Source organism: Fukomys damarensis, unplaced genomic scaffold (assembly GCF_012274545.1).
Source record: "Fukomys damarensis isolate Sample0158 unplaced genomic scaffold, DMR_v1.0_HiC HiC_scaffold_12, whole genome shotgun sequence".
NCBI classification, from domain to species: domain Eukaryota; kingdom Metazoa; phylum Chordata; class Mammalia; order Rodentia; family Bathyergidae; genus Fukomys; species Fukomys damarensis.
Window position 1 is genome coordinate 18,934,428 of NW_022900924.1, and position 23,831 is coordinate 18,958,258.

At 45.8% G+C, this 23,831-nt stretch overlaps 1 protein-coding gene across 9 annotated transcripts in view; it reads right to left on the bottom strand.

Moving 5' to 3' along the window:
- Positions 1-23,831, bottom strand: part of Sbno1 (strawberry notch homolog 1) — an 87,553-nt gene that overhangs the window by 4,189 nt on the left and 59,533 nt on the right. For 8 of the 9 annotated variants that reach the window (XM_033762468.1, XM_010604320.3, XM_010604323.3 and 5 more), the window contains 4 exons: positions 18,901-19,038; positions 17,162-17,238; positions 15,653-15,846; positions 9,023-14,624 (listed from right to left, as the gene is read on the bottom strand). In XM_033762468.1, coding sequence (XP_033618359.1) covers positions 14,482-14,624; positions 15,653-15,846; positions 17,162-17,238; positions 18,901-19,038 — 552 coding nt within the window. In that variant the 3' untranslated portion in view covers positions 9,023-14,481. Of the gene's footprint in view, positions 1-9,022; positions 14,625-15,652; positions 15,847-17,161; positions 17,239-18,900; positions 19,039-23,831 lie in introns of those variants that run through there. The other variant, XM_033762467.1, reaches the window with a different exon arrangement.

The window sequence follows — 23,831 nt, forward strand, 5'->3', positions numbered from 1 at the left end:
TTTTTTAAAGCACGTAGATCATTCCAGATGCCCCGGTCTGGCAGTGCCCCAGAATTAGAATAACCAGTTCTTGACATTGATTTCGAATACATTTCGTGTCTCCGCCGGGATGAAGTGGTTTTTAACCCCTTGAGGACCCGAGACTCCTCGCAGACTGGTGAGAGCGGGAGGCCTCCCCTCCACCTCCTGGCGCGGGAGCCGCTCGGCCGCGCACCGGCCTAGGCGCCGGGCTGCGCGGGGGAACTTGGCGAAGTTTCCGCTCCCCCGGGCTTGCCTGCGCTGTGGGGCCCCAGAAACTCGATGGCCACGCGTATCTGGAATTCGGGGCGCGACCTCCCCAGTCACTACCTTTTGGAGTTCTGCCTGGAGGGATGCTCGTCACATTACATAAAACGCCCACCCTCTTCTGGCGTTTTTTTAATCGCCGTGGCTTGCAGGTTTTTTTTTTTTTTTTAATTAGTCACATTTCAGACATCTTCCCTGGATGTGGTGACAAAGGCGTCAATCTCTCCAACCAAGAAGGAATGGACACCCGCCCAGGCCTCCTCTCGGTTTAGGACTGGGCTGCAGCTACATCCCCTCCCCAGCTTGGGAAGACGGCTCCCTGGGACCCAGGGATGACATTTTCTCTCCGGAGGACAGCAGTGCCACCCCTTGTGCACGGGCCAATAGAAACAAAGCAAACCGCATACATGATTTTAAAAATTTTAGTGGCCACAGCTTCGAAAGCAACAGGAAACATGAAATTAATTTTTAATAGTATATTTCATTAACAGTAGATCCACAGCACTATGGGAATACGCAGAAATCAAGATACTCTGTATTCTTATATTACATTTTCAAAATTCAAGTGTTCGTTTTATAAACATTCACATCACAATTTCATCTAGGTGGCTTTTGGGGGGTTTGCGGGGGGGGGTCAGTCCTGGGGACTGAACCCAGGATCTTCACACTAAACTACATCCCCAGCACTTTTGAGACTGAGTCTCACACTAAGTTGTTATTCTGTGATCCTCCTGCCTCAGCCTTCTATAGCCACCATGTGGTCACCTAAGACAGCTCAGGCCTAGAAGCACAAGTGGAGGGTCAAAGGATACGCACCTGCGCACTAGCTCACTCTGCCTGCCAGTGAGGTCACCTCCATTTCCCTGGGGCAAAGATCTGGATCTCAGTGGCCACCCCAGGCCCCACAACCCACGTCCCCTGGTTTCTATCCGTCCCCTGGTTTCTATCCGCACTGTTAATTTTTACCTTGATCACCTGTCCCTCCCTTTACATCAAGATCACTTCAAACATTTTCTCCCTTTTATCACTATTTGAGATGTAATTCAGTTAGTATAAAATTTGCCCTTTTGTACTTTGTTTTGCTTTTTTTTCCCAGAGACAGGATCTTCCTGAGTAGTTCAGGCTGGTGTCAAACTCACAGCAATCTTCCTGCCTCGGCGTCTCCAGTGCTGGGATTAGAGGCATGTGCCACTGTGCCTAGCTAGCTCTATGAAAGTATACTATTCAGGCCAGGAGTGGTGGTGCAGCCCTGTAATCTCAGCACTAGGGAGGCTAAGAGAGGAGGATCTTGAGTTTGAGGACAGCCTGGGCAACACACCAAGACCCTGTCTCAAAAAACAAGCCAAATCAAAAATGCAAGAAACCACATCTCCAACACCCCCAAAGAAACTCCCCATAGTAGCTGCCCCCCCATCCACTTCCTCTGGCTTTTAGGTACCAGCTCATTTGCTTTGCCTCTGTGGAGTTCAGATATTTCAGGTAAACAAATGTAAACATCACACACATATAGGGTCATGCATGTTAACAGCATCATACATATGTGAGCAGAATCCCATGTATGTTAAGTGGAATCATACATATACAATCACACCTATGGGGCCTCTCCGGGGCCTTCTTTCACTTTGTATTTTCATGTTTTGCTCAACGTGTAGCATGTGTCTTCCATGTTTTATGAATGAATAATCATTGTGTGGACATACCCAATTTGGTTTATCCACACATCTGTGGAACTCTATTGAGATTTGGATTACTTTTTCCCCCCCAGTACTGGGGATTGAACCCAGGCCTTTGAACTAAGCTACATCACCAGTTCCATTTTTACTGTTGTTTTACTTTGAGCCAAGGTCTCACTAAATCAGTAAGTTGTCCAGCTTGCATTCAAACTTGCAAACGTGCCATCTTCCTGCCTCAGCCTCCCAGAGTGCTGGGTGGGAGTGCAACCCTGCGCCACCACTCCTGTGTCGAGCGCTGGAATTGGGAAGTGTGAGCGCCTTTTACAGGCTCCCTTTGGCAACACTGGGCCCCTTGTGTTTATTTCCACAAGTCTGGGTCAGTTTGTCTGCTTCTGCAAATGCAAGTGGGATCGTGGCATGGCCGTATGAAAACTGTGTGTTGTTTTGGTGCTGGGGCTGGAGCCGGCGGGCCTGTGCTCCTTGGTGATACTGTCACTGGGTGCGTCCCTCGCCACTTCACTGCAGTATTAAGTCAGCAGAACTTCAATATTGTTCTATAGTTTTTGGTGTAGTGAGAGACTGTCTCAAAATAAGTTACCTGCAAATAGAAATGTCTTCTCTCTCCCTCCTTCCTGCCAAATGGCCCTGCCTAAAACCACCAAAGTTAGCCAGGTGTGGTAGCACACACCTGTAATCCCAGCATTCGGGAGGCTGACGCAGGAGGATCACTGTGAGTTTGAGACCAGCCTGGGCTACATAGTGAGTTCCAGGTCAGACTCAACTACATGGTGAGACCCTGTCTCAAAAAACAAACAAACAAAAAAAATTAAAACCACCGAAGTTGAAGAGAAGTGACAGGAGCAGGCAAGAGTGGTGACACGCATCTGCGATCCCAGCACTTGAGAAGGCTAAGGCAAGAGGACCTCAAATTTGAATCCAGCCTGGCAATTTAGTGATTTAGCATGACCCTATAAAATATAAAGCCAGGTATAGTGATGCGTGACTATAATCCCAGCATTCAGGAGGCTGAAGCAGGAGGATCACTAGTTCGAGGCTAGTTTGGACTACATTAAAACCAAAAAAAAAAAAAAAAAAAAAAAAAAAAAAAAACCAAAAAGTGATGTGAGATGGGCATAGTGGTACATGCCTATAATCCCAGCACTCTGGAGGCTGAGGCAGGAGGATTGATAAGAATTGAAGACCTACCTGGGCTACCTAGTTCAAGGCCAGACTGAACTACAATCGAGACCCTGTCTCAAACAAAAGTGGGAGAACAGGCAGCCTGTTTCACTCCTGAGCAGGAGAAGACTTCAGTTTTTGGCAGCTGTTACTCGTGGGCTTCCCACAGTTGTCCTTGGTGAAGCTCACATCTAGGCCTCTTGATGGGTGGTTTGGACTAGGAAAGGTGTTGGACTTTGGCGATGCCTGGTCTGAACCTAGAGTAGACCTGTGCCATCCCCCTTAATCAAGTCTGTCTTGTGGGGCCCTGTACCGGGTGTGAGGGAAAGGCAGTCCTCAGAATAGCGCTACACGCTTGCCTGGCAGCCAGAGGATGCCGCGCCCTGGACCCCTTGGTTCACCTACCTCACACTGTGACTGGAGTATGGTCTTGGTCCTTTTCTTCCCCCGACATCTGAGCCTTCTGCATGCCAACGTGCCCATGTATTCCACTCACCCATCAAAGCCCAGCTCAAAAACCCTCTCTCTAAAAAGCCTCTCTTAACTGCTTTCTCTATGAAGCCTCATTAATTCCTGCTACTGCACCTAATCTTGTCTGTATCATTCCTTATTTTGAGACAGGTTCCAAACTGATAAGTTGTCCAGGCTGGGGCAGAACTCACAATCCTCCTGCCTCAGCCTCCTGAGTGCTGGGATTATAGATGTGCACTGCCATGCTTGGCTACAAAACTTCCTTTAAAGAGTATTGTTATCAATACACTAAAAGGAGGGCAAGCCAGACAAGGTGGTGGCACTGTAATCCCAGTGCTCTGGGAGGCTGGGGCAGGAGGATCCCACCTCCCAGACTGTGGGTGCAGGGTTGGGCCCCACCTGTCATCCTGCTCTCCTGAGAACTCATCATCCCAACACAGGGCTCTCAGCTTGAGACCCTCACATGACACAGTCATTTGCAGGTCTCAGGAGCTGCAGAAAGGACCTCGTGTTTCCTTTTCTCCTGCCCTCTGTGTCTAAAACTCCACAGATGAGGAAGCAGCATTACCAGAGGTTCCATTCACAATGAATATATTCAAGGAAATACCTTTTTATTATTTTTTAAGTAGGCATGTTTTAAACAAATAGGGTTTTGTTTTTCTGTTTTGTTTGAGACAGTGTCTCACTATGTAGCCCAGGCTGGCTTTGAAATCAGTGATCCTCCTGCTTCAGCCTCCTGAGTGGCTGGGATTGGCAGCCAGGATGTGCTGCTTGCTGTAGGCCCAAAACAAGGGTCACCGATCATGCATTGAAACCTCTGAAACTGAGCCCACACCATTCCTCCCTGGGTCAATTTCCTGAAGTATCTGCCATTAAAACAGCACTCTAACACATTCCCGCTGCAATTTGGGAGTTGGCTCCAAAATCTGTTTTGTTTCCTCCCATAGTACCCAGGGGCTTGTGCCTGCTAGGCAAGGCCACTGACACTGAGTCACAGGCTGCTTCTGTTTTTTCTTTTTCTCAGACACAGTCTCCCTCTAATGCAGGGTGGTCTTCAATTCACTATGGAACCCAGGCTGGGCTCCAACTCAAACTCAGTGATCCTCCTGCCTCAACCTCCTGAGTGCTGAAATGTAAGCGTGCACCACTACGCCTGGTTCTGCCTTTTTAACAGAGCATGTGACCCAAAAGTTTGGAGCTGATTTAAACCAAACTAAGTAGGTAGGGATGGGGATTTAGCTCAGTGGTTCAACTGCCTGCCTCACAAGCGCAAGGACCCGAGTTCAATCCCTGGTACTAAAAAAAGAAAAAAACTTTTCTTGAGTAGGTGGCCAGAGCCATCCATGTGGTGCCTCAGGTACCCATGAAGGGTCAAGACTAGCTGTGAGTCCCCAGTGGTTTTTGTCTGTGGGATGGGACACCCTACGTAAACACCTTACGTAAGCCTGAGCTTTTGTTCTTCTGAGACAGGCTCTCAGCTGGCCTGAGCTCTTGCCAATCCTCATGCCTCAGGCTCCCAAATCCTGGGCTATAGCCATGGCTTGAGCTTGTGTGCTGCATGCTGGGACTGACCCCAGGGCTTAAACTCTCTAAACATACATAGGCTGTACCCACTGCACCACAGTGTCAACTGGAAACTTGATTCCGCGCTGGGGGTGGAACCCAGGGCCTCAGGCTGCACAGCCAGCTTTGAGGCACTGAGCTACATGCAGCTGCACTGCATCTTCCAGGCCCAGCCCACCCTCCCAGGCAGCGGGACTGCAGGTACTGTGCTCACAACAGAGGTGGTCTCTCCAATTCTTACACTTCCAGCTGTGCTCCGCAGACCTGGAGGCAGCTACTCTGTGAGGCCCAGAGTCTGAACAACCACACTGCTCTCCCGGTGCAGCACGAGATGCCCAGAGGCACTTCCGAACAGGACACAGCTGTGTTCCAAAGCATCTTTATGACGATGCTGAAATTTGAATTTCACATATTTTTCATGTTACAAAACCATGTAAAAATGTTAAAAGCCACCAAGGAGTGGTGGTGCACACCTGTAATCCCAGCACTTGGGAGGCTGAGGCAGGACTGCCATGAATTTGAGGCCAGCCGGGTCTACACAGGGCAGCCCTGTCACAAATGACCCCCATTAAAATGCAAAAACCATTTTCAGATTGCAAAGTCTTTCAAAAATGTAGGAAATAGGATCTAACCCGAGGACCATGTTTGCCCTTTTTTTTGTCTTCTCACAGTCTAGCTAGGTGGCCCAGGCTGGCCTCAAGCTTGCAGATGCCTGCTCTGCCTCCTGAGCAGCAGGGACCACAGTGTGCACCACCAGGCCCCGCCGCCCCGCAATGAATAAACTATTCTGGGCTGGACCTGTCCGGGAATGCAGGGCTCACACAAAGGCGGAGAGAACAGCAGCGAGGAAAGGGGCTAGGGGCGGGCAGGAAGAACAGTTTCATGGTGTCACTCTGCCCACCGTCCCTGTCACAGGCCACACGCACAGAGACCAGCAGGAGGACCGAGCTGAGCATCCCAACACTTTGGATCCCCCAGCCGTCACCTCTGCGTGACACTCAGTGGAAACTCGAGTCGCCACGAAGACCTGGAACCAAAGCGTGGCACCTGCCGCCTAAGCCAGTACCGCACTTGACACCAGAGTGGGCAGCTTTCCGAGGACGAAGCCAACTCCCAAGGAATGGGACTCTAAAAATAAGCCTTTTGCACATTTCTTTTAGCTTCTCTCTCCATAAAGGCCTCCGCAGATGGCTCCTTTACATCATGCTCCCAAATGACTAGCTGATAAATATTCATACTTAGAAATGGCACCACACACTCCCAGCCACCGCCTGCTAACACTTGTGCCTCTGCATGTAGGGTGGTGCCCTTTGTTCCCAGGACTCGTCCTCTGTCAACATGCTTGTGCACACCGCTGACGCGCTTCCTCCTGCTCCTGACTCATCTGCCTACAGCAGCAGTTCTCACAGGGAGACCTCGGCGGGCGGGTGCCGTCTGTCGTCAGCCTAACAGTTGTCACCTGGGGCTCCGCTCATGGCGCTGTTCCACACTCCTCAGTGCCCAGGACCACCACCACTACCACCAGATGCCAACAGTGTTCTGACCGGGGCAGCCACAGGGAGAGGGATCTTGGCTTGGGGCTGAGAGACAATGGAGGGAACAAGGTCTGTGGGCATGGTGGCGCAAGCCACCCCAGCACCTGGGAGGCCGAGGTAGGAGGACCGCTCCAGGTTCAGCACCAGCCTGGACTACTGAGATCCAGTCTCAAAAAAATACAAACAAGAACGAGAATGAAGGGAACAAGGTCAAAGCCAACTGGGTACATAGCAGAAAAACTCAATGAGAATGATGGAGGCCATAAACTTTGGTCCCTCGTTTCTTTTCATTTTGTTTTGTTCAGTCTCACGTTGTAGTACAGGTTGGCCTCAAACTTGCTTCTTATTCAAATTACACTTGTTCTTTGTTTTGTTTTTGTTTTTGAGAGAGGGTCTTGCTGAAGTTCGGGCTGCTCATGAACTCACTCATCTGATGAGAGACCCTCTCATCTCAGCCTTCCAAGTGCTGGTACTATAGGCATGTGCTGCCACATCCAGCTGGTTATATAGTTTAAAATCTGTTTCCTTTCAGTCTTCACACTCAACTTGACTTTTTGTTAAAATTTAAAAGATTCCCTTCTATCTTCAGTTAATGCTGTTATCTCATGTATATGACAAATTAAATTCCCAAAAATACTAACATCTACACATTTAACTCCCTAAACATTTTAAGATATAATTAAGTAATGTTCTCTCCAGCACTTCAAACACCAAAGAGAAATTCTCAGATGCGCCCTATTCTAAACACACCAAACCCCAACTCTCTGGAGGCTGAAGCAGGAGGATTGCTGACAGTTCACAGCCAGTGTGAACTACATAGAGACCCTGTCTCAAAAAACCAAAATCAGAAGAAGTGCTAGAACTTTGTCGATGGGGGCTGCCCTTACTGCTCCAACCCCACCCCTGATGTAGCCGGAAGCAGGCGCCAGCTCCACAGTCTCCCAGACCCGTGAACAGGGGTGACGGACTTACCCTCTGGGCACACCAGGACTGGAGCCACAGCCTCCCCGAAAACATGCACACATCTCCTGCCGCTGTTGCAAGCCACTCAACTTCTGTGCTCTGTCCACTGGTCCCAGTTCTCCAGGTTTCCAGCTAGTGGCAGGAGGCAGCTTCTGAGCCAACCCTCATTCATGTACCAAGAAGCCTCAGCCCGTGTGCCAAGGACCTGCAAGCCCTTAGCACATGGCCTTCTGGTGGCCACTCGGTGATCTGCCTCCTCCTTACAGGGACCCTCGCCAGGGCCTTGTGGGGGTTTTCCTCCCAATTCCTGGGACACTGGACCCCCTTCCCCATATTGGGGACTGAATCCATGGCTTTCACACTGACCTGTATCCCCTGCCCCATCCCTTTATTCAAGATAGAGTCTAAACTGCCTACACTGGGCTAAAACTAGTGATCGTCCTGCACCGGCCTCCCAGAAGACTGTGATTACAGGTGTGCATTACCACAACCACAACCACAACTGGCCACTGCTAGAATCTTACTGTCTCCTTTGCTCACTGTACCCACTGCCCATGAATAACCCCTACTGGGACCGCTTGGGGCCCAATGCCAGACATACTACGGTTGCTTACTGAACACTTACAGAATAAGTGAATGATATGGCACCAACTCCATCAAATCCAGAAACTGAAAGAGCTTTCAGAGCACACAAGCAAAGGAAGTCGCTCTGCAAACCAGGGGAAGAGCAAGGGCTGCACAGACGAGCAGACTCGCTTGAAGGTGCCAGGCAACTGCTGGGATTGCTGCTGGCTCCATTTCCCACTGGGCTCAGCACTCACGGCAGACCTCTGCTTGGTGGCCATGAAGGTGACAGAACCATAGCCAGCGGGGCAGCACCAACTAGGCAAGCATATTCACTGTCCTCTATAAACTCACTATAAACACAAGGGCAGCATAAAAACACATGTCCCCCCCCAGTGGAAAGAGGCGAGGTGGAAACGACACAGGCCAACAGGGGCAACAAACCCGCACCAAAAGCACACACAGAGAAAAGCAGATTCATTTTCTTTAATTTATTTAAGAATTTTACAAAAACAAAACCAAAAAGACCCCAAACAAAAACAAAATGAAAACCACAACGAAAGCCTAAATACAGAATTTGTTACGCTTCATGGGTGATGGTTTTTCCTTGCAAGAATGAACCTTGATGGATGCAGCCCGCGCTGTTATTGCATGAGACCAGTACTGGAGGAAAGTTCCGTATCAAAAAGGCGGGCGCTCACGCTGCTCAGAAGAGGAGGAAGGCAGCAGTGCGGCAGAGGACACAGAGGATACTCCCGACAGAGCGGCGATGTAAGGGGGAGGCTGAAGAGCAGGGAACAAAACCCCGAGAGTCTGCGTCCATTCTGCTTGGGATGGTCTTTGGGTTCCACAGGATGCTGTCGAGACGCACCACGTCAGGTTAGTTGGGGAGGAAGGTCTACACCTACGTAGAAAACAGCCTTTGCTCGAGGAGGTAGAACCTGGCAAAAGTTTTATTGCAGAGATACAGTGTACCTCTTCCCACCTCTGATGGTTGATGGTAGATACAAGTGGTTGTTGAAAAATAATATCAGTAGTTTGCAAATTTAGTATAAACCATGAACAGGATGCTCTTTCCTGATTGTGGTGACTGCAATGTGCTACATACAAAAAAAGCACTCTCTGCCCCAGAAGTAGGAAGGCAGGGGAAGGCTGAAGCTTCTCTAATCTCTTCAGTGCCAAACACTGCTACAGCCTGGAAGGCCCTCGGTGTGCACTGGGATGGGGTCTGGGTGGAGGGCCAGACCCCGAGGGACCTGCAGACTGTCCTTCAGCCTAAACCACTCACCCAGGCTTCCTCCCTTGCTTGACTGCATGCACAGGACACCTCAGTGTCACTGTCCTCACCACCGCTGCTGCAAATACCAATGCTGGGCCGAGAGGGGTTGTTGCTGAGAAACTGTGACCGGCCCTGGGTCATGGCAAATGGAGTTCCTGAGACTTACCCGAAGGCAGGTCACTTTGAAAGTTTCACCAAGTGTCCCAGTTTGAATGATAATGAACAGAACTAGTTCATGAATCAAAGGCCCAAGAAATGCTCACAAGTCATTCTGGGAAAATTATAGAGAGAGATTTTCTTAAAGGTGCCAAAGCTACAAACAACAAACCGATGCTTTCCTCCTGGGTGTTGCCACCATTCCCTACTGCTAACAACTCAGAAGGCCACTTTCTGACTCAATCTGCTTCCTGGCTGGTTCTGCCAAGACTTCTCAGCACAGGGAGGAGGGTGGGGCTCAGGGGACCCAGGGCCGGTCCTCAGCACTAAGTGCCCACAACAACCTCCAGCAGAGCCAGCCTGGTGCTAAGAGTGGCCTACAGCATACACCTTCTCCAATGTCACCTGTCTGTCACCGACTGGGAATCTGCTATAAATATCCTTAACAAGTTACAGCCAAAGCAGACTAATTACCTGCATCTGCTGCAAAATAAACTTGTGATTGTTATATGTGAGTTAAAGGTACAGGCTCAACTTCTTGAGGCATTTGCAGCAGCGGGCTGTGAAAAGTGATTCAAAGTTTCTAATCTGCACAATGACACGCTTATTGGAAAATCCAACCTGAGATTTGGTGCAGGCCTGAAAAACTGCAAGGGAAGGAGCAAGTCAGGTTTCCTAAAGAGGTAAGTTTGATCCCTAACGCACTGAAGAAGTTACAGGAGCTTAATGAAGTCTTGGGAGGCCCAACAAAAGGGAAAGAAAATGTCGGACTCACTGCGGCTTCCAGAGAACAACATAATGCACTGAACATCCCCACCAGTCACAGACAGGCACTCCAGTGCACTCCTTCAATACGACATCTCGCACACAGACGAGACTGTGATAAAAATGCAGCGCATAATCAAGCATGTTGAACAGACAGGAACTGTACAGCAAAGATGTGAAACTGAGAGCTCAGAACAAACTCAACTAAGTTTCCATACTTTCATAAGCAGGAAAACAAAAAGTAGTGAAACACCCCATATGGATGTTAAGAGAAGAATAAATAGGAGTAAGGGAAAAGGGACAAATAAGTGGGAGGGGTCCCAATTTACAAGAAATATTTACATTCAGAATTCAAAAGAACTTACATTTCTCTATATACATTATTAATGTACATATATATAAGTACAGCATACAATTAGAAAGTAGGTTCCAGATTTCACCAACATAACGCAGGAAAGTTGCTAGCTAGTTTGAGCTGCAGGTATCTACGCGTGGTTTACTCAATGAAAACACACCACACTTCTGACAACTGGCCTCAAGTGAGGTGCTCTTCTGCGAATGGACTGTGTTCCCGCTGCAGCCGACATGGAATGCCTGCGACCTCTGAGCACATGGGCGTATACACACGTGTGCTGGGAGCCAGAGAGGCCACAGGCCCAGGGAGGGACAGTCCACTGTGCTGCGGGGGCATCCGGGTCTCTGTGCAGCAGCGGCTTCCCCAGCACCCTTCTCAGAGCTGCCCAGTACCACTCATGGACATTTTTAAAGTGAAAGTAACTGGATTAAGGCCCTGATTTTTAATAACTTACTAAGAAGAGGACGGAAAGGAAACTTCTGCCCCTGCTTTCCTAAACTGAGACACAGAAATAATCCCTAATCTCCTGACTTTTTTTCCATGCTAAACTGGGAAGTAGAAGGACGGTATACAATGCTGTGACTACACAACAGGACAGAGTCCTGCTATCTTCTTTCTCCTGCTGTCAGAAGTCCTTCGAAGAGCATCACATGGAGACTGACAAGTGAATGTTCCACGGGCTAAGGCCAAAAATATAACCCCAAAGAGTTTGGTCAGCTATAACTTTTGCCTCTGCAGACAGAGCAAACTAAAACTAAAAAGAGTTTTTGTTGCAACTCAAAATGACTCGTGAAGTACTAATTAACCCAGAATAAATATAAATATATATATATATATATAGATAGATAAGATAGATATATACACACACACATACACATATACAAACACAGCCTACTATAGTGCTTTGGATGCAGGTTCTTGCTAATTCGTATACACAGTGGAGAGAAGATACCAAAGAGTGTAGCACAATTTAGTAGCCAAAAGAAAAAACTGCTTAGCCTACCTACTTTTGATCAAACTGTGTTTAAAGAAACACTTCAACACTTTTATGGAGGGAGGCTGCTGGTGAGGGGACACTAATGGCCAGTGGGATGTCTGAGCAGCTCTGGACTCACAAGTGGTTTTCAGGACAATCAGCACCGTACACCCTGAAAACAAGCATAATTTACAACCAAATGTGCAGGCTCAGAGCCATATTGCTAAAGAGGGAGGAAAGGCATAGCAGAGGTTGCGTGGACTCCTGCTAAGCTAAGAAGGCCTCTGAGTGGAGCGGTGGCATCTAGATCCTGCAGAGGATGGACCTGTTCCACACAAGCTGGCAGCTGTCAAGAACCGGGCTTCTCACGAAGTGGCCCCTGTGCTGGGGCTGCCCCGGCGGCTAACGCAGACTTGCTGACTTTCACAGGGGCACAATGCAGACGTGGGTTATTTGCTCTGGAGGGGCAGGCCCTGGCCCTGGGCACCACACACGCACCACCTTGGGTGTAGGCATGCGGCCCCCAGCTGCTGCCCATCACACTGCTCACCTTTTCAAAGTCTGCTTTGAAAGGGCTCTCAGGCACCTCATTCCTACAAAGACCGCACACTTAGCCCCTTCATACTAAGTGCAAACATGACAGTGTGGCCTGGGCTGAGGGAACCAGAGCCTGCTAGACAGAGACCCTTCACACACAGGAAGGGGAGCTGGGCCAACGGCCTAGGAGGATCTGTGCTGACCCCACCACTGGGTCTCACCAGGAGCAGCTTTCCATGACTCCCTTGCCAGTTCGGCTTCACCTTAACATGATGAAAGGTCACTGGCAGGACACGTTTCCACACAAGCATTAACTGGGAGGCTCTGGCTGTAGCGGGAGCTAGTTAGTGGTCCTGACGAGGGACGCTGGGAGATGTTAAGGATCACTGCCTGAGATTCACTGACTGGACTGGACATAACAGCTGCATCCACTGGGCAAAACATGCTCAGGAACAGAAACTATTCTCAACTTGTTCTGTTAGGCACTAAGAAAAAAATAAATCCAAAGAAAACACAATAAACTTCACCAAAGTCAGGGTGAAACAAACACAAAAGGATCAAAAACCTAAATTTGGATCAGGTTTCTATCCCTTAATAGACATCTTCCCTAATTCTTTGAGAAGTTTAAAAAGTTACAAAGGGAACAATTCAAGCTGAAAAACAGTCAGAAGTCTATCATTTTACCCTTCCTCAACACCACCTCAGAATTTAGGAGCAGGTTTTAAGCCAGACTCTATGGCTCCTTGGAACCTGAGGCCCCACCAAGTCCTGCAGAGTCCCCTCCAGGCTACCACTGAAGTCCCCCAGTAGGGCCTAAGCACGAGTCCACTTCGTTAGGATGACAACTTTTTATTTAACACCTACAAGCTTTTGGTACCTTGCAGTTTTTGACCAGGTTTATACAATCTCAATTTTAATAGTGCAACCTGTGCAAGCAAAGAAAAAAAAAAAGACCAAATGTCCCTCACTTGTTTTTATAAACATCTATTATAGGCGAAACAAAACTTACCCATGTTATAGATAAGTGTCTATTCACATTTGTACATTACCATTTTTAACAGCTTTAGGTAAACTCTACAATGTCTTACAACACATGAAACAATATTCAAGTTACTGGGTAACAACAACAATAACAACAAAAAAACATACAGCAGAAGCCTCAAGTGTTTCCTCATTTCTAGTTTACAACTCAAGTACGGTTTTCTGTTTGTGAGACAAAAACTTCAGATAATGAAATGAAGTAAAACCAGAGTGTTTGTAAGATGGAAGCCAACTGTACTTCTAAAACTATCTTTAAGTTAAGGAAAATGTAACTTTTAAGAAAAACAGGCTTATAGCCATTTTTGCAGCACACTTTGGGAATACTATTAATACATTAAAATTAACATTGAAGAGTTTTATTACAAAACAGTATGTACTCGTTACCATGACAGAATCCTGGGGTGGGGAAGAGAGAGGGGAAGGGTCTGCAGGGCTGGAAGCAATACCCAGGTATAAACACTATAAAAATGCAATAACCAATGCTGTACAACTACAAATCTTCTCTCCAATACTTGGCTTCTGTGTTAACCTTGTTTACGCATGCTTTCAAAGACATGCACTGTCAGAACAAAAACTACAAAAGAACCTGGATGCATGATATGCAGTCTTCATTTCATGCTTTAGTAAACCTATTCTTTAAGCTGGAAAAAACAAATCAATATATATTTTCTATATTTATAGACTCAAGACATGCATCTGGGGATCGCTCCCCCAGCAATGACATGAATGTACTGCATTAACCCTGAGCACTGTATAACAGAAAAGTAAAGCCAGTTTGGGAAGTTCCAAGCATTTTAAACCAAATGTGGTTTGTAGCCTTTAACACACAGACCGACGCACACGCGCACATACACATACACACACATACGCGCGTGTGTGCGTGTATCCCCCTCTGCTCACCCAAATAGAAGCGTACAGGAAGCCCCAGGGAGGCGAAAGGAAAGACACATATACTACCATCGGCACTGCTGATTTTCAGTTTTGCTACCTATTCCAGGTTTGTCCTTATTCCCCAAAAAATTAACTAAAGAGCACAACCGAAAAAATATATAATTCTTTGGAAACTGTCCCTGATTTTTATGCAAATGATACGCTCCCACAGCATCTCAGACACACCCGTGCTGAAACCTGTCTGTCCTTCAGGTGTTGCTCAAGTTGGCGATGCTCTGTGGGTGATGCTGCTGCCACAGCTGTTTCTGCTGGACCGCAAGCTGCTGAGACTGGTCTGACGTTGACAGGAGATTTACGAGAGGAGACACACAATTTGCCGGAATGATCAAGCCTGTAATTAGCAACAAGAACTTATAAAGCTGCGTCTAGTAGAAACCATACTGAACCTTACAACTTCACAGCAGTTTCCAAATGAGGTAATTTTAAGTTTAACAAACAAGAACTTCACACAAAAATTTAACGAGTACTGAGTAACTGCAATGGGGCGTGAAGATGCAACCTGGTTCCTCAGCAGTTTCCCCACCAACACCGCAGCGCACGAGTGTGACTAGCGTACCTCTTCTTATGGAAGGGTCTCGCAGTTCTCTTCTACCTACCATCCTTTCCAGCTCCACAAAGCACAGACACAGCCTCCTTCACCAAGTACACGTGCACAAAATGACTCCCACACAGGAGCTGCCAACTTCAGTGCTCACCCAATCAGACAGCTTCGCAGTGCGTACAGAGAGGAGCACACTGGGGCATACAGGCCCAGTGAAGGGGGTGTCCGCTCTACTGTAAGGCATGTGAATGTGACGCTCCAGAGCAGCTTTTTAGAATATGCTGGAAATCCAGACTTTCACATGAAACCTCTTCATTTTTCTTTTTGGGGTACTGGGGATGGAACTCAGGATCCTGTGCTTGCCAGGCAGGTGGCGGCACCCCTGAGCTAAATATCTGGTGCAACACCCCCGCCACCTGTACCGGGGATCGAATTCAGGACCTTGCAACTAAAAATACATAAGAGCCAAAAATCATAAAAACAAAAGCCCACTCCTGGGACTGAGGAGGGCTGCTGCTCAAGGCTCTTGGCGTACCCTTTGTGCTCCACAGCCTCAAGCTGGCTCAGGGGCTGAGCCGAGGTCCAGGCTGGCCGTGCAGCACAGGACATGGTGCAGCACCACAGGGACAACCCATGACCACTACAGCCAAATCACAACATCCCTGCACAGGCAACGCCTGCTTCACCCCACAGGACACATAAAGGGAGTTCCGCACCCCACTGCTGAGCAGATAGGAGACACTAAGAGGTCAGAACCAAAGTCAAAGTGCACACGTGATTTTTCCTCATAAATTAAGCACAACAAAACTCAGACTCACCTACAATCCGCTGTCCATCTTCTGTCCTTAGCCGAACTATCTGCATTTTCACGTTCGTGCCACTGACAGAGGCAAGCACACCCTCTACTTTTGTCCACACACTCAGGACTGAGCCACATAAGACGTAATACGTGCGGCAGCGAAGACCGATCTCACAGACTAATCCCAAGCTTGCTTTTTTGCAATTGCCACGCCTAGGAAAGACAGCAAGAAAAGCTCTTATGTTCACCTACACACATGCGCCTCTGCTAAAGGTTCCCAAGGTCCACAGGTTTCAAATGGAAAAATCTAGGCATTTAATATCCATGATTTTACTGTAGTAATGTCAGCGTCTAAAATCAACCTGTATTATTAAACTACAGTAACATTGTTCTAAATCAGATTAGTGGGAAAGAGCTCAGTGACCGAAAAAAAAAGAGAAAAATTACAGGTAGACTTAAGGAGAACTGAGGAAAAAAAGGAGATGAACCAGTCTTTTATGGTCACAATTATTTTTATTATTCACCAAATCTCTTTATGGTCAGCATCAAGAGGAACATATATATTCATGTAACTGCATGCATATGACACACTTTGTGTTGTGACACAAAGCAAATACTTCAGAGGACGTTCAGATGTTAACTTTGAAAATGTTTTATCTTAAAAGACTCCTCCTAAATTTTAACTTTTTATTTTGTCTTCGGAGACAGAGTCTTGCTGTGTAGTTCAGACTGTCCTCAAACTCCTGGAAATCCTCCTGACAGCCTCCTGAATGCCAGGATTATAGGTGTGCACCACCACACCCAGCTGTTTTAACTTCTAATAGCATTAATTTGTATTCAAAATGAAAACAAAATATTGTTCACATCAAAATTTAGCTACCTATGTTAGTCAACAAACTCTGAACTAAAACTCATTGTTCTTTTTCACATAGTGGCCCAGACAATGCAAGAGCATTAATTATTTGATAGGTTAAAAAATATTAGAGATTTAAGCTCTAAAGAGTACTACAAGTCTAAGACAATCCCTGAGGGGCTGAGCTGACGACCACAATAGGATTAACTCCAGAATGGAACAACAAGTATTCCTGTATTGGGCAGCCACTCAGTCTCCTAATTTCTGTCCCAAGATCTGGGATACCTGCAAGGCTTTTATAAAAAAGAAAGAAGGGGGCTGGGGATTTAGCTCAGTTCCACCACCTGCCTCATAAGGACAAGGACCCGAGTTCAATCCCCAGTACAATTAAAAAAAAAAAAAAGGACCCAGGATAAAAAAGAAAGAGGATGGATGAAACAAAGAAAGAGTATAAGAAGATGAAGACAGAAAAAGTAACTCCTAGAACCAAGAAGGACAGTTAAGACCATACCTCCAGACAAGGGCTGGCCGGAAGGAAAAAAGCATCAGAAAAGAGCAAGGGGGACCAGCAGGCTTGTTTGCTTTACTCACAAGGACCTATCAGAAAAGACTGTAGGTGCACACGCATCCTGACTGTACTCTGGAAAACTAGGCAAGAAACAGGGAAATACTAACCAATAAGCATGAGTACAAGTATCTGCAGATGAATTATACTGGTCTAACCAGTGCACAAGGGCATCATCTGAGACTACCTGTGAAAATAAAACAAAATTGCATTGAAACAGTGCTGCTTTAAATAAATCAGTCCAGAGATACCAACTTAACATCTTCTCTATTTCAAAAACCCCACTCACTCCCAGCTCCATTCAAATGCCATGCGAAAAGTTCTGCTCTTTCCTCCTTAGACTGAGTTTTTCAAATGTCTTGGTGAATTGTAATTGTTTTCAAATGAGAATAGCTAGGAAAAGTAATTTAAGGAACTATTAAGAATACAAACTACAGATAATATTAGGAAACTAGCTATTATTATTTTCTACAAATCACTGAAGATACAAACATTGTGGCACATACACAATAAAACCCAAGTGGGAAGGAATTTCAGGCTCACACGTCGTCCCTTTATCTAAAAGTTCTAACTATTGTACAATGTGCACTAAAGGCCACACATACAGTGATTCAAATCATTCTCTTACTTAAGTTTCTTAATGGTTGGTAACAGTAAGTCTAGGACATTCTTATAACCAAGCTTGACACTGTTCTGAAAGGTATCTTTTTTTGAGACAGGGTCTCACTATGTAGTTAAGACTGAACTGGAACTCACTATGTATGTAGCCCAGGCTGGTCTTGAACTCACAGCGATCCTCCTGCCTCAGCCTCCCAAGTGCTGGGATTTTACAGGCGTGCGGCACCACGCCTGGCTACTGTAATGTTTTTAAACATTTATGCATTCATCATAGTTTCTAACCACATCTCTCCTTTTCTCTCTCTCCTCTTCCTCTCTCTCTCTCTCTCTCTCTCTCTCTTCACACACACACACACACACACACACACACACACACACACACACGTATTTTGGCTGCACTGATGACTGAATCCATGACCTTGTGTACTCTACCACTAAGCTGTAACTTCAATTATTTTCATTTTTTTATCTTTAGACAGTCTCATTAAGTTGACCAGGCTGGGCTCAAATGCCTTAGCCTCCCAAGTAGCTGGGAGTACAAATACATGTCATTGTGCCAGGCTGTTTCAATATCACAAATCAAGTATTTGTAAGTGGTGTAATGTACAAATAAGAAAATACCTTCTTGGCAGGGTGTGCTGTCACACGCCTGCAATCCCAGCACTAGGGAGGCCGAAGCAGGAAGATCACGCCAAGTTCTAGCCTGAACTCCAAAAGCGAGTTCAAGGTTGGCCGGAACAACACAGTGAGACTCTGTCTCAAAACACCAAAAAAATAGAAATAAAAATACCTTCTTATACTTCTTTTTGAGATCAGCATAAATTTCTAATTTGAGCTGCTTCCCAGTATTTGGTCGATAAACTAAGAAAAGTTTCTTTTTAGGGTTTATCTTTAACTATCATTTTTTTATCTTTAGACAGTCTCATTAAGTTGACCAGGCTGGGCTCAAATGCCTTAGCCTCCCAAGTAGCTGGGAGTACAAATACATGTCATTGTGCCAGGCTGTTTCAATATCACAAATCAAGTATTTGTAAGTGGTGTAATGTACAAATAAGAAAATACCTTCTTGGCAGGGTGTGCTGTCACACGCCTGCAATCCCAGCACTAGGGAGGCCGAAGCAGGAAGATCACGCCAAGTTCTAGCCTGAACTCCAAAAGCGAGTTCAAGGTTGGCCGGAACAACACAGTGAGACTCTGTCTCAAAACACCAAAAAAATAGAAATAAAAATACCTTCTTATACTTCTTTTTGAGATCAGCATAAATTTCTAATTTGAGCTGCTTCCCAGTATTTGGTCGATAAACTAAGAAAAGTTTCTTTTTAGGGTTTACTTCTTTAACTAAGATGGCAGTTTTCTTGTTGTTCCTTATCTGCAGAGAGAAAAAAAAGGCAAAATAAAATTATTTGATACCGCACACTTTAAAACATGTTTGTATAGTATCATGTCAGCAAACATGGTTATTCAAATAATTATAATGCCAAATAAATAAAGAGCATGAATATGGGACTCTGGCAAAGGAGGACCACAACTGTCGTTTACACTATAACAAGGCTTCACCCAGGAAGTGACTACTTAAATCTAGTTAAAGATACAGGTTAAAGGTCATGGTCCTTAGAAAAAGTTTTACCTTCTGTTCCCTGTACATGGAATCAGTCGAGGAATCTCAAATAGGCAGAAAAATCAAGGGTGATAAAATGTTCACATTCAGAATCCAAGCAGCAGGAATTAGGACCCTGCTGAATGTCTTAATTCCTCATAATAAATCTTGGAAAAAAATAACTCTCTTTTAAGTTACAATGAAATCTAACCTCTTCTGAGATGCCACCCAGGTGACCCTGGACCTCTGCTTCCACCTGCCCTACAGTCACCTTTCCCTGTGCTACTGTAAGGATGTGCATAAGTGGATGGAAGCATTAGAGAAGAAATGGAACTTCACCTGTGTTATGTAGACAGCTACCACTAAGCACTGAGTTCTAAACACAGAGGTTTCCCACTGAGCTAGACTCCAGCCCTTTCTGAATTATTACTTTATAAAACTGTTATCATTTTATTTTTTTGTCTTTTTGTACCAGGGATCGAACTCAGAACCTTGAGCTTGTGAAGCAGGCAGCACAATCACTGAGTTAAACCCCTGGCCCTCATTTTACATTTTGAGACAGGTTCTCTAAGTTGCCCAGGCTGGCCCTGAACCTTCAATCCTCCTGCTTCAGTGTCTTAAAGTGGTAGGATTACAGGCGTGGGCCACCATGTCAAGTTTTGTTTTTCAATGAGATGAGATCTTGCTATGTTGCTAAGTGAGACTACAGGTGCAAACCAGTGTACCTGGCTTCTAGAACTTAAATGGAAGGAAAAGTTTCAAAGTACAGTGGTAACTTGGTTCACAAACTTAATTCGTTCCATGATTTTGGGAAAGACAGCCACAGACCAGGCTGGGGATATAGCTCAGTGGTGCCGCGCCTGCCTGACAAGAACAAGATCTTGAGACCAATCCCAGGTACCAGAAAAAAAAAAAGAAAAAGAAAATGGCCTAGGAATTTAGCTCATGGCACTGCACCTACCCAGTACGTGTAAGGTCCTGAGTTAGATCCCCAAAACTGAGGGGGGAAAAAAATGGCTACAGTTAGGGCCGGGGATTTAGCTCAGTGGTTCCACCACCTGCCTCACAAGTCCAAGGACCTGAGTTCAATCCCCAGTACCAAAAAAAAAAAAAAAAAAAAAAAAAAAAAAGCCATAGTTATGTTTGTCATCTGGTATAGAGTTTGCAAATAGAAGCAAAATTTTGTCAAATGCTTCTGTTTGTGAATGAAATTGTAAATCAAAGCATTCGTGAGCCAAGATACCACCATGAAGGCGTTTCCTCACCTCTTCTGTAAAACAGAGCAGTTTGCAAGCTATTAACTTTTATTTTTAGTAGTACTGGGGATTGAACTCAGAGCCTTTACTCTAAGCTACATTCCCAGGCCTTTTTAAATTTTTTATTCTGACCCAGGGTCTCACTAAGCTACCCAGGCTGTCCTTAAATTTGTGACCCTTCTGCCTCAGACTTCCAAGTAGCAGGTCTAGGTGGGTGAAGCATGCACCACCACGCCTGGCTATTAATGTTTTACATTAAGATAATTATTCTGGGTGTGGTGGTCCATATTGATAATCACAGCTCCTTGGAAGGCTGAGACAGGGGGACTGCAAGCTCTAGGTAAGTCTGGGCAACTCAGCAAGGACCTGTCTCAACATTTAAGGGGGAAAAGAGGGGGGCCCAGAAATAAAGTGCATGTGTAAGAACCTAGGTTCAATAAAGATAATTTGTACAATGATAAAAGTAAACATTTTAATTTCCTCCTCATGGATATTAAAGATCCTTGGGCTGTGGATGTAGCTCAGTGGCACCATGCCTACCTGCTAAGCCCAAGGTCCTGGGTTCCACTGGTATCAGGAAAAAAACCCAACCAAAACAGAAAGATCTTTTTGTCTTTTACTTGTTCAAAGGATAAGAAACATTAAAAGTCATCAATGTGTAAATTAAAAATTTAGTTGAATGGAAACATTCCATCATCCACTGAGAGAACAGTAACGGGGGCACACAGAATGCAGCAGCCGGGCAGTGTCGAGTTAGTTGTAAAGGTCACATAATTCGACACAACTGATGAAAATCCAAGTGATGATAGCAACTGCTTCCCTCAGAGCTGCACACACCACAAATACCACTGCGAATGTGCTGCTGGCAGGGAGTTCCCCAGTCCTGGAGTGTAGCCCCTCTGAGCCACAGCTCCTCCCCCAGTCACCGTGGCCATGCAGGAAAACAATGGCCCAGTGCCACTGTGTCCTTCTATTCAAGAGAAGCAGGAAAGCAGAACTTTAATCACAACCCACCAATGGCTGCACTCTGCAAACAGTTTCAAATTAAAAACAACCACCAATAATATCCAACGTGGAACAATCAAAAGACATCTATGAGAAAAGCTGAAAAAGGTAAACTGGAGGAAGAAGAGAAAGAGGAGAGGAAAAGAAAAATTCAAAACCAAAATCTACAACCCAATTAGTAAGTAGGTGGCTTGATGGCTTCAGATCAGGACCAAGTGAACTAGGCACATGGACCAAATCTATGCTAAGGCTCTTAAACTTAAGTACAGTTTAAAGCTGGGCATGGTGGCACACATCTATAATCCCAGCACTTGGGAGGCTGAGGCAGGAGCATCACCCAAGTGCAACACGAGCCTGGTTTATGTAGTGAGTTCAAGGTCAGCCTGAACTGCATAGCAGACTCTGTCTCAAAAAACCATCACCACCCAAAAAAAAATAAAAATAAAAATAAAAAAGTGGGGGGAATGGTGGGAGAAAGGGGAAGAGAAAAAAACTAAGGAAGAGATGATAAACACCCAGAAGGAACAGAGTCTACAGACAACCTACAAAACCCCAAATACTTATTTACTATCTATCTGGCCCTTTTGAGAAGACTGGGTGATAGCTTTAAAAACAGGAAGCAGTAATAGTTGAAAACACTGTGACTTATTGTAGTGAATTTCATCCTTGCTCTGGGACAGGGGATTGAACCAGTATCAGGCAAATGGTGCACTGGACTATATCAGCAGCCCTTTATCTGAGTCAGGCTCGCACTAAGTTGTCCAGGCTGGCCTCAAGTGTGGCAATCATCGTGCTTCAGCTTCTAGAGTGGCTCACACTCTAGCTGTGTACCACTGTACCCAGTCAACTGTATCCTTAAAAATAACTAAAGGTTGCCAGAGATTTAGCTCAGTGCTTCTGCCACCTGCCTCACAAGCACAAGGACCCGAGTTCGATCCCTGGTACCCCCCCGCCAAAAAAAACACTAAAGGTGGACCAAGATTTAGCTCAGTGGCACCACACCTGCCTCTCAAATCCAAGGTCCTGAGTTTGATCCCTGGCACATGGATGGATGGATGGATGGATAGATGGATGGATAAATAAATAAATAAATGAATAAGGGTGGTGAATATGTGCAAACCCAGGCACTTCAGAGGCTAAAGCAGGAGGATTTCATGTTTAGGATCAGTACAGACAACACAGCAAGCAAGATCCTGTCTCAAAAATTCAAACAAAGGCTAGAGATGTAGTTCAGTGACACAATGCTTTTTGAAAGTCCCTGAAGTTCCATCCCTAGTATAACAAAACAAAAGTTTTATGAATAGGAAATAATTTGTACAGTATTGTATAACAGCCTACTGCACACCCGGGAACCCTGACACCCAGAGACTGGGATGTGAGGGGCAGCGACTCATCAGAAGGCAGAACTCAGGCAGTGTTCCCATGAGCACTTGCTACAGAATTCACTATAGAATGATACCAAAGACAGAAACAGTAAAGTAAAGGTAGGCATGGTGAGCAGGCACATACTGACCTACAGAACTAAGATAAAATATAGGCTAGAAGGAAGGGTACACCTTGTATGTGCTCTATGCTTCTGACAACGCAAAAACAGAACAATATTTTTGAAGGAAGTGTATACAAAAAGTTACTTTCATCTTAGAGAACAAGAATCTTACAGAGAAATGTAAAAATTCAGGCCATGGAGCTCAGTGGCTCTGCTCCAGGCCTCAAAAACGCAAGGTCCTGAGTTCGATCCCTAGTACCCCCGCCAAAGGTATACACTTTGTAGTCTTGAATTTGAATAGCAGAAGTGAGTGTGAACTGAAAATCCTGTACCATACATGGATGTGTGTATGTACATGTGCTATTTATGTGTACATGCATATACATATGCATACACTTCCCCTTGGCTCTGGCCACAAGCAAATCACAACCAAAAATAGTTGTACGAATAACTGAAGCTGGGTGTGGGGGCACACCCCTCAATAACAGCACTCAGGAAGAGGCAGGAAGATCCCTACAAAGACGACCAGCCGCAGCTACACAATGTGTTCAAGTCCAACCTAAATTACACAGAAAGACCCTGTCTTAAAAAAACAAAATCAGCCAGGTGTGGTGAAACACACCTATAATCACAGCACTCAGGAGGCTGAGGCAGGAGGATCGCTGTGAGTTTGAGACCAGCCTGAGCTACATGGTGAGTTCCGGATCAGTCTCACTACATAGTGAGACCCTGTCTCAAAACACCAAAAAAAAAAAAAAAAAAAAAAAACATACAAAAACCGAAAAAGGGCTCTTTAACATCCCTCAAAATGAATTAAG